This window comes from Xenopus laevis, chromosome 4L (assembly GCF_017654675.1).
Source record: "Xenopus laevis strain J_2021 chromosome 4L, Xenopus_laevis_v10.1, whole genome shotgun sequence".
NCBI classification, from domain to species: domain Eukaryota; kingdom Metazoa; phylum Chordata; class Amphibia; order Anura; family Pipidae; genus Xenopus; species Xenopus laevis.
In genome coordinates, this window is record NC_054377.1 from 127,692,654 (window position 1) to 127,704,334 (window position 11,681).

An 11,681-nucleotide genomic window follows, 5' to 3' on the forward strand; every position below is an offset into this window, starting at 1 on the left:
GGGCCCCATGAGGCCTTCATTTATATACAATTTCAAAAAATATTGGTAAAACAGGTCAGCCTGTATGTATTTGGGGGACCTGAAAAAGAATTTGCTGTGGGGCCCAGTAATATCTAGTTATACCACTGCATAGAAAATTAGATTTTGTGGGTCAGACTTTATCAGACCCACAAGACCTTGTCATACAACAGCACAATATTTTAAGCCAGATTCAGTTTAGTGAGAAAAAGTTATCTCTCAATTTATCACATGAAAACTCAGCTTCTGCTCTTTATTCTCCTCCTGGGTGTATATATTTTCTCCTTGATTGGAAATCTTGCCATTTTGTGCATCGTTCTCACTGATTCCCACCTTCACACAGCAATGTACTTTTTTTCTCGCCAATTTATCTTTCCTGGAAAAAAGTTTTATTTCAGTAACTGTTCCTAAAATGTTGGCTAGTTTTGAAAAGGGAAGTAATGCGATTACAATTCATTGCTGTTTTGTGCAAATATACTTCTTGCCACCGAATGCTTCATATTATGTTTCATGGCTTATGACTGTTTTGTGGCGATATGTTACCCTCTCCGCTATTCAGCACTCTTGACCCTCACTGTGTGTCTCCAGATGGCAACTTTCAGCTGGTGTGTGGGATTCCTTCATACAGTTCTCCACATAGGTTTGACTTCTCAACTACATTTCTGACATTTAAATGAACTGCTTAATTAATTAATATTCCAAACCTTTTCCAGATTTCCTGTTCTGATACAACAGTGAATGAAATTGTTCTTAGATTAGGTGGTGTAATCATAGACTTGATTACAGCTGTTGTCATTGTGATATCATATATCTATATCAGTGCCACCATTTTATCCATAAAGACATTGGAAGGGAAATGGAAACTATTCTCAACCTGCTCTTCACACCTCTTGGTGGTTACTCTGTTTTACAGTACCACAACATTCATAACAACCCAAAATCACCAGTGGCCAATGGAAGTATAATATCTCTTTGCTTCAGTGTAGTTACTCCCTGCCTTAATCCAATTATATACAGTCTTAGAAACAAAGAAGTACAAGCAGCTTTGAAAAGAATTTTCCAAAAAATTAGCTGCTCTCATCATCACCCTACTTTCTGACCCCATCGTAGATTTACCCACATCACTTTTAGATTTTTTTTCAAGTCTGTTTAATACATTACAGAACTTACAAGAACTTAACAGGGTTTTCTCTGCCAGTGGAGGATTATCCAAGTCCATAGGGTCTTTTTATGAAGCTTAGATTTGTTCTGGTCGAGTTTGTTTAAAGGGTAAAACTTACATTTTTAGATGAAAAAAACTAATTTTAAGGGATTTATTTTACCCCAAAGCTGCTAAAAATACAAATCCGAAAATATTACAGCTAAAACCTGTCGAGGTCATGTAGAAGTCAATGGCAGATATCCCTTTTACTATATGAAGATGTTTCTTGACATTGTGGTGTGCGCTGGTTTTTGTTCATATGGGTTTTTCAGTGAAAATTTAAAAAAATCTAAAGTTTTGATCGGCATATTCGTTAAGTTGTACGATTCAAACTGTTGCATGATTTTGTCGATACTAGAAGTACTTGCTTCATATATATATTAATTTGGAACAACCTCCAGTTATGGGTTTGGGGAAATGCACCTGGGTCACATATAAGTGTACCCTTTTGTTTTTCTCCTCGGCATGTATGGATTTTAAAAAATTTTACCCATGTGTGTAAGAGCTAAGGCACCGAGTCTATTATGAGAATAGGGTCTAAAGGGTTTATGTGGTTTTGTTGATTTAAGCACTGAGCCTGGAGTCTAGACTAACATGGTTACTTACCTTTATTTACAATCTGAGCAGCTTATTTGTTATTTCTATGGTCTTGTTGCAATAGGCATAAATTATAGTGCCACAACTGACATTAGTGTGTGATTTTTATTTGCATGTCATTTCCAAAGGCAAAGGGAGCCCTGGAATAAACCTCTAATAAAGGCAGGTACCTTGCACGTGATCCCTCACATCTTTTCTTGTGCCTTGTTCTAATTACTCTACTTTGTATGCATTGTTGCTGTAAAACTAATTTTTTTTTTTTGATACAAGTAGTGTATCGAGACATAATTACTTTTAAAGGACAAGGAAAGTCTAAAATAGAATTAGGCTAGAAATGCTGTATTTTGTATACTAAATATAAACATGAACTTACTGCACCACAAGCCTAATCAAACAAATAATTTATGCTTTCAAAGTTGGCTACAGGGGGTCACCATCTTGTAACTTTGTTAAACATCTTTGCAAGACTAAGACTGTGCACATGCTCAGTGTGTTCTGGGCTGCTTAGGGATCGCCATAAATAAAGCTGCTTGAGTTCTGCATGGCTGGGAAGTAAGGCGGGGGCTCCCCCTGCTGTACATAAGTATGATTGTTTCCCTGCTCAGCAGTTAGGGACCATCTGACAATTCCTATCCACAGCAGTAAATGAAGGGAGAATTTCACTGCATACAGTCTGGTTTCTTATAAAATCAGTACACATTTTTTAATTAAAGTATATTGGAGATAGGCTTCTTTTTCATTAAAAAATGGGATTTTATTTTTTTGCCTTTGCATGCCCTTTAATAATAGTGCTAAAATGGCTGTACGTGTGATGTGTGTACATCAGCCCCTATATATTCAACTTGCATAATGATATCTTAGATCACCTCACCCTTCTCATCCTTATTAGAGGCATAACAATCCTATTGGGTTTATTTAATGTTTAAAATATTTTTGAGCTGACAATATATGGAGATCCAAATTATGGAAAGATCCTTTATTCAGAAAACCCCAGGTCCCAAGCATTATATACAGTATATATTATGTCACCTCTGACTTCCATGACTATATAAATATGTGAGGTCATAAAGCCAAACTGTAAATTATATAATAAACTGTGAACACATTTAGCCCCTTAGTGGGCATGGTCCCAATAAATTCAGTATAAAGCTGAATGCACACTTTAAATTCAAAGGTAACTGCTAAAAGTTGAGCTTTATTAGACTTGTGTCTGTGTTGGGTGAATAGAATAAGGAATCTAGTTGCAAGCTCCTCTGATGTAGGGACAGGAACAATGAACAGACTCTGTATAGTGTGTATAGTATGTTGGTGCTATATAATATTAAGAATATTAGTGATACATAATGGAAATCACATATTGAAAAGGTTATGTCAGTACTAAAATTCTATCCAGAAAATTGTATTAATAACATAGTAACATAGTAAGTTTGGTTTAAAAAAGACACGTCCATCAAGTTCAACATTTTTACTTTTTTTAACCTGCCAGTTGACATGTGTCAACCCCAGCAAATATTTTTCCCTCCAGTCTGTGACCATCAGACAACATCTTGTCTGCTGACCCACATGCCATGCTGTGCTTTTGTGCAATTCCCATAAAGTACCATAAAACAATTTGACATATTTAATCACTTTGAAATTTGTGAAAAAGATGGAAAGCTCCAAGATCTATCCTGGGTATTGGCAACAAAACCAGTGCAGTGGTCAGAGAGGAATGGTGGTACAGGCCAACTGGAGGGGGAAAAATATGCAGTAAAAGATAAAACATTATTATGTTTTTCTTTACACAAAAGATACAGCTCCAGACAGGAGACATATACAATTAATTGTTATCATTATATTAATTTGGGCTGTGTTTACAATTATCTTTGCAAATCCTTTTATGTATTTGGTACATCTATTGAAGCTCTCACTGCAACCAGTGGAAGTCTTGCTTAGGTTGGAGTATACTGTTTGAGAATGAAGGACTGATTATAGTATCACTGCAGAAAGCAACCCTGGTTTTCTTACATAGAGTATCTCAGATGGGATATTTTGTGATGCAATTTGTTTGGTACTGTAGGATTTGAGAGGGCACTGGTAACACATACGGTAACATCAATTAATATATGCAAATAACTTCTGCGTGGTAGCTTGTGATGATGATGATAATATTTTAAACCATGGAAACACACGGGTGCCGCAAAAATGGCATCTCTCTGGCGTAGTCAGTTGCCAAAAAAATTTGATACATTTCTTAAAGGGCATGTAAAGGCAAAAAAAATAAATACCATTTTTACTTTCTTTAATGAAAAAGAAACCTATCTCCAATATACTTTAATTAAAAAATGTGTGCGTTTTTATAAGAAACCTGACTGTATGCAGTGAAATTCTCCCTTTATTTACTGCTGTGGATAGGAATTGTCAGACGGTCCCCAACTGCTGAGCAGGGAAACAATCATACTTATGAACAGCAGGGGGAGCCCCCGCCTTACTTCCCAGCCATGCAGAACTCAAGCAGCTTTGTTTATGACAATCCCTAAGCAGCCCAGACCACACTGAGCATGTGCACAGTCTTAGTCTTGCAAAGATGTATAACAAAGTTACAAGATGGTGACCCCCTGTAGCCAAATTTGAAAGCATAAATTATTTGTTTGATTAGGCTTGTGGTGCAGTAAGTTCATGTTTATATTTAGTATACAAAATACAGCATTATTCTATTTTAGACTTTCCTCATCCTTTAAAATAATAAGCATTTAAATCACAGACTTCTTAATATATATATATATATATATATATATACTGTCTGACAAAACTAGAATCCACGATTGGACCTTATTTATTAATAAAAAAGCACAACATAATCGGATCTGGGACAAACGCAAAAGAAATCACGCGTAAATCTGAATCATATTGGACTTTTTCAGTTTTTTGCAATAAGAGTCCGAAATAATCAGATTTTTGGGCTAATTTCAGTGCAGACCACAGAAACTTCCAAATATGATAGGGACCTCTCCCATTGATTATATACAACCTTGGCAGGTCTGAGATGCCAAAATTTCCGAATCTGACTTTTTATATCCTCTAGGTATAATAAATCTCAAACAATTCTAGGTTTTTTTCCCATTTAATTTTTGGAGTTTTTTGGATTCAGAATTTGATAAATAACTCCCTAAAAGTCAACTAAAAATAAATTAAACATTAGGTAAAATCCAATAGGATTGTTTTGCCTCCAATAAGGCTTAATTATATCTTAGTTTGGATCAAGTACAAGGTACTGTTTTTTTTTACTACAGAGAAAAAAGAAATCATTTCTAAAAATGAAAATGATTTGCTTACAATGGAGTCTATGAGATATGGTCTTCCCGTAACTCGGAGCTTTCTGGATAACAGTTACTGCATAACAGATCCCTTACCTGTATATGGATATGCTGTGTGTGTGTTTGTAGGATATAAGAACACTATCATTTCATATATATCAAGGTTGATCACAGTGCGCTGTAGTAAGTTCCACATTTTTATTTATTTTTTTAGCTATTTTTTACCAGTTAGAAAGTCTCTAGTATTCTGATGAGGTCGAAGAATAATGATATGACATTTGGGAGCAAAGATACACACCAAAAGGCCAAAGCTGGATGACAGTATAGCAAATATTTCAACTGCAACAGTATATTTGCCTACAGTACTGACATAGGCTGGAATGAAAGTGATCCAAACACTTGTGAAAACCAACATACTGAATGCAATTAACTTGGTCTCGTTGAAACCATCGGGCAATTTTCTTGCCAGGAAAGCAACTGTAAGAGTCAAAAGAGCTAAAAACCCTAAAAAGCCCAACATTACATAGAAAAAGCCTGGTGATCCTTCTTTACACTCTACTGTTATTTTGCCTTTGGATGCCTTGGTATTCAAGTCTGGGGATGAAGGGTATGTGATAACCCATAATGCACATATTACAGTTTGGATGCTGGAGCCACCGAGTATCATGTAGTTTGGAATTGAAGAACCCACCCATTTTCTTAGGGGGCTGTTTGGTTTTGTGGCACTAAAGGCAATAACAACTGTCATTGTCTTGGCAAAAATGCAGGACACACAGAGTGAAAATATGATCCCAAATACAGCTTGGCGGATAAGGCAGGTTATCAGTAAAGGATGGCCAATGAACAAGAACGAGCAAAGGAAACAAAGAAGGAGGGCAACAAGGAGCAGGTAACTCAGACTTCTGTTATTGGCTTTCACCAATGGGGTTTCCCGGTACCGAATAAATATGCAAAGAATAAAAACAGTCAGCAGTGTAAATACAGTGGAAACACCAGATAAAGCCATGCCCAGTGATTCTTCATAGGACAAGAACTCAATGACTTTCGGAATGCAGTAAATCCTGTTCTCATTCGGCCACTGATCCTCTGGGCACCTCATGCAGTCGGTTGTATCTGAGCAAACAGAACAGCACCCAATTTAAACGAGATCTGTGCTTATAGCTTCCTTCTTTAAATATAATATAATACAAGAATATTGTTACTTACTATAACTAACAATGACCCTACCGAGACACTCTCAACCCAACTAAAACAATTATTTAGAAATAACCGGAACTTCGCCTAATTATTTAGAAATAACCGGAACTTCACCTAATTCACATTATTAGGTAAAAGTTTTTAGGCTATACATTATTTACAAGATGATCTATCGATCATTTACACAAGACACCATGTTATAAAGCTTCTTGCAAGAGCTACATTTTAAGAACTGGGTTATGGGACATGGGGCTAGTGAACGACAATCACATAAAACATACTGGTATTATTACTTATAACTAGATGATCTAAATGGAGTTGTTGTGTGAACCTGACATATTGCTTGAGAAAAAGAATGTGCAGCTTATATGTGAAATAGCCTCAAATAAAAATAACACATCTAAGGGCGAAGACACATGGAACTACTAGTAGCAGCTACTTGTGGCTACAAAATGGCAAAAAAAAATATCCTGCCATAGACAATATTGAGAATTGCCTCTGCTAAAACACACGTAGGGGGTTATTTACTAAAATCCGAATTTATCTCATTGCTTCAGTAAAAAAAGCTTGACCAAACTCCCATCCCCAGCTTTGTATACATGACCTCGACAGGTCTGAGATGGCGGATTTTTGGAAATCGGGGGTGTAATAAATCTCAACAAAATTCTATTTTTTTCCCCAAAAAGCCTGACCACATAAATTTGAGGTTTAGTAAATAACCCCGTAGTGTCTTAGCTAATCCATTTATCACTTTTGTCTTTTTTGTAGTCATGACAAGTAGCTGCAACTAGTAGCTCTTTGTGTCTTCACCCTTAGATCAGCATTGCTGCATACAGACTGAGGCAGTGGTCAATAGACCCAGTCCGGTGTTTGCTTTCATTTTCAAACTTGTAGTAGACAAATCAACAGCTAATTAGATGCTATTAGCAACATCACTTGTGCAAATCAGCCTGGGGTCATTTATAAACACTGGGCAAATTTGCAACTGGGCAGTAACCCAAGGCAACCAATCAGATTATTGCTTTCATGGTTCAACCTGCAGCTGGCTGAAAAAAGCTAATCACAGATTGGTTGCTATGGGTTCAAATTTTCCCCACTTTATAAATGTGCCCCAATGTGCATGAAGTTTATCGAACATACCTGTGGCATTTGAAATTTCCCCATCTGAGCATGGAATGCAATCGTAACAGCAAAAAGGCTCTCCTTCTCTAGGGGCTTTCCTGTATCCAGGCAAGCAGCTTTGGCAACATACAGAGGAAGGCACCTAAAGGATACGATTTAATCAGACATGTATTTTTATTCTTTGAATATAATTTTATGAAAATTACTGGTGAAGCTTAATTCTTTAACTAACAGTAGTACAGGACCTCTTATCCAGAATGGTTGGGACCTAGGGTTTTCCAGATAAGGTGTCTTTCTGTAATTTGGATCTTCATACAGTTAAGTCTAATAGAAAATTGTTTAAACATTAAACCCAATAGGATTGTTTAACCATCAATAAAAATTAATTACAGGTATAAGATCCATTATCCCGAAGCCCGTTATCCAGAAAGCTCCAAATTACGGCAAAGCCATCTCCCATAGACTCCATTATAATCAAATAACTAAGATTGTTAAAAATGATTTTCCTTTTAATAAAACAATACCTTGTACTTGATTCAAACGAAGATACAATTCATCCTTATTGAAGGCAAAACAATCCTACTGAATTTTTTTCAATAGTTAAACTATTTTTTAAGAGATGATATACCTGTACAAATGATGGCAAATTACTTGAGGTAATAATACAGGTTGCAAGAAGTCTATGGCCATATTCATGGCACAAATTTAAAAATAAAAAAAACAAAAATACAAATGTTAAGATTTATTTATACCCCGATGCTGCAAAAAGCCAGAATCTGAAAATCTCAGACTTGTCGAAATCCTCTAAGGGCTATTCCACACGGGGAGATAGCGACGCGTTTGCGGTCGCGGCGACAAAGCGCCGCGACAGTCGCCGCGACCGGCGCAGGCGACAGTTTTGTATGGGCGCCTATGTAAAAACGCCTGTGCTAACCACACGAGGCGATGCGCTTTTCAACAGTCGCCTGAAAATGCCTCGCCAGGCTTTTTCAGGCGACTGTTGAAAAGCGCATCGCCTCGTGTGGTTAGCACAGGCGTTTTTACATAGGCGCCCATACAAAACTGTCGCCTGCGCCGGTCGCGGCGACTGTCGCGGCGCTTTGTCGCCGCGACCGCAAACGCGTCGCTATCTCCCCGTGTGGACTAGCCCTAAAAGTCAATGGGAAAAACACTTATCTCAATTTGAAATTTTTTTGGCCTGCACTGGGTTTAACTTTTTCTGGATTTTCGGGCAAAACTCGAAAAATTTGAGCAATTCGAGAAAAAAAGCTCAAAAACTTGAGCAATTCAGGGGAAAAAACAGAAAAATTTGAGTTATTCGGGTTTTCGCTCGATTTTATAAAAAAAATTCCGCTATCTGATGAAATCAGATAATTAATAAATAAGCTAAAGTCAGGCGTGGGAGTTTGGTTGTGGTTTTTTTTTTTAAATACAACTTGAAATAAATTCAGATTTTGGTAAATAACCCCCCTAGTGTCTTATATTGCAATCAGTAGCAAATAAAATATTTATTTTAGCATGGGCACAAGTAGAATGAACATGTACATGTTTGAACATGATTTGTTTTTGTTTTAAAAAGTCAGGCAATTTCATCGCAAGTGTTTCACTTAAAAGATTATGGCTACAAACACAATATAAAACCAGTAACTTTAGGGCTCATCTAATAAATAATGAGGCAGAATTCACTAGTTGCTTTGTCATGTAATGTGAAACTGCATTAATGAATGATGTTTTTTATTCTGTATATTGTGAGTTGGTCCCTAAACTCAGGTAAGTGCATATGACATGTGCATAGAATCAACAAAACATAAGAAGTGGAGTTACTGGGGGCATCTTTGTGAAACAAACATTAGTTAGATTTTTGTTTATGGGCATTCGCAGACGGAGACATGATTTTGATTTGCTCTGTACCATTGTAAATAAATAAAGAGAATACTTTGAGTAAATCCCTTAAAGGAATAAGTAGTGCTGAGTATTTTCTGTAGTACCTGTGAATATTTTTCTCCCCAAATTATGGAATTTTCATTCAAAACCAGCTTCTCCCCATTCGGTCCCCAGTCATCGAAAATTCCAACTTTTGCCATATTGCCTTTCATGTCATGTGAAACTTGCCAGTTTAATACATCATAGAGACCCTTCAGCTCTCCCTTTTCATCAAAAGCCACCCTCTCTCCAGCAGTGTTCAGGAAGTGCACATTTTTAATGTAATAGTAAAGCTAGAAGGAACAGAAGAAATTTCAATTAATTAGTACAACAGGTTATTGGTGTCCCATTTGCTTATTTTCCACATATATTAAAATATTACCAAAGTTTCACATAAAGCTATGGAATTCATTATCCGGAATCCCCTTATCCAGAAAGCTCCAAATGATGGGAAGGCCATTTCCCATAGACCCCATAAAATGTTAAAATGATTTCATTTTTCTCTGTAATAATAAAACAGTTCCTTGTACTTTATCCCAACTAAGATATAATTAATCCTTATTGGAAGCAAAACGATTATATTGGGTTTAACTAATGTTAAAAGGATTTTCAAGTAGACTTGAGCTATGAAGATCCAAATTACAGAAAGATCCCTTATCCAAAGAGTAGGCTTAAAAAAGAACCAATTAGAATACAGCAGTTCATCAGATGGTTTCAAAACAGTTTTATAAACGGGAAGGGATGAGTCATAGGGGCAAATTCACTAAGATGCGAAGTTGCGCCAGGCGCAACTTCGCCGCACTTCGCCAGGCGTAGTTTCACCAGCGGTTCGCAAATTCACTAAAATCCGAAGTTGCGCACAGGGGTAGCGTAAGGTTGCGGAGTTGCGCTAGCGTTGTTTCGCTATATAAAGCGAAGTTGCGCTAGCGAAGGCTAATTTGCATACGGCGCGAAATTCAAATTTCAATGGAGGAACACGTATCTGCACTACAAATGCCTAGAAAACCTTCAAATCTGGAAATAAAATTTTTATTTTGCCCTACACATGTGCCCACTGTCTAGGGAAGTTGCCATGAGTCAGGAAATCTAGGGGGGAGGAAGGGGAGTACCAAAAAATTTCGATCTTTTTCAGCCTATCAGCCATCATGTAGAAAACACGCCAGCGTTTTTTGGGACTTAGAAAAAATGTTGACTTTTTTTGAAACAATCTCTATCTACTCTATTGCGCTTCGCCAGGTCTGAGGTGGCGAAGGAAGTCTAGCGTAAAAGGTAGCACGTTCGCTACACTGTGCAAGTTAGTGAATTTGCGTAGTTTCGTCGCTAGCGAAGATTCGCCTGGCGTAAGGTTGTGAAGTAACACTAGCGAAAGTACGCCAGCGTTCGTTAGTGAATTTGCGCAGTAGCGAAAATGCCAAACGCTAGCAAATTAACGCTAGCGTTCGGCGCTTCGCGCTTTAGTGAATTTGCCCCATAGGCTGAAACTGAGTTGAGACTTAATAACCAGCAACAAAGAAAAATTATTACAACTTCGACTTTGCATTCATTTAACAGACTTAGTAGCGATAGATAGATTTCTTTAAAAAGTTATATAGTCCTTGTATATTTCTTGGCTGCTTTAATCCTATTGGTATTATCATATGATACTTCCTAAATGTGGTTTATGCACCCTTGCTGCGTGTGTAGCACAAATGGCCAACAATAATGTCGATCAAACGCATAGCAGTTCTTTCTATTCCATTTGTGCTTAGTAGTTTACTGTACTGTACCTGCCAAGGTTGAAAATCCTTAATGGTGGCACATGTCCCGTTGTAAAATGGCCCTGCTCCAGGCTTACAGGAGAGCATATTATGTATGGCATTTGCCACAGCATAAATGGCGTTGTACACTGAAACGGCAAGTCGAAAGTTTGTGGTGTCATATATGGAGCTATCCAGAGTGGTCAGTTTCTCTTTGCCTGTGCAAAATGTGGTACTGTTTCCATAGTAGAGGGTGTCATTTTCTGTTCTATTATCTACCCACTTACATGAAAATACATGCCCCCAGAATTCCTTTATGAATATGTCGTTGGGATACTGAGAGGGGTGTATGCTATATAAAAAGTCTCTAAAGCCTGGGATGTCAGCACTGTATTTGGCAAGTCCAACTGTGCCATTTAGGGTCCCCCATAAGTCCTTTTGGGAAAAAACAGCTGAAGGTATCCAGCTACCCACAGCGATCCAGATTTTTCCTTTGATGTTCTGATCCGTAACAGCTTGCAATAAAGCAATCAGTTCAGTGGCGTAGGCATAAAGTACAATAACGTTTGTTGTTGATTTTTGTATAACACT

The 11,681-nt window shown here is 37.3% G+C and overlaps 1 protein-coding gene across 1 annotated transcript; it reads right to left on the reverse strand.

Annotated features, from left to right (window-relative positions):
• Positions 1–5,307: 5,307 nt before the first annotated feature.
• LOC108713570 (vomeronasal type-2 receptor 26) lies at positions 5,308–9,766 on the reverse strand. The gene is made up of 4 exons (XM_041591066.1): positions 9,737–9,766; positions 9,420–9,647; positions 7,450–7,573; positions 5,308–6,225 (listed from the first exon to the last, which is right to left on the reverse strand). Exons 1-4 carry the CDS (start codon positions 9,764–9,766, stop codon positions 5,327–5,329), a joined length of 1,281 nt encoding a protein of 426 aa, XP_041447000.1. The 3' UTR covers positions 5,308–5,326.
• Between the last annotated feature and the right edge of the window lie 1,915 nt (positions 9,767–11,681).

What these genes read in the sequence shown, in the direction of transcription:
- LOC108713570 (XM_041591066.1), bottom strand. Translation starts at nt 9,766, where the DNA reads ATGAATTCCATAGCTTTATGTGAAACTTTG. An exon ending in TAGCTTTATGTGAAACTTTG is followed by an intron (nt 9,648 to 9,736) that starts GTAATATTTTAA and finishes TGTTCCTTCTAG; the next exon opens with CTTTACTATTACATTAAAAA. An exon ending in GGGGAGAAAAATATTCACAG is followed by an intron (nt 7,574 to 9,419) that starts GTACTACAGAAA and finishes CGTATCCTTTAG; the next exon opens with GTGCCTTCCTCTGTATGTTG.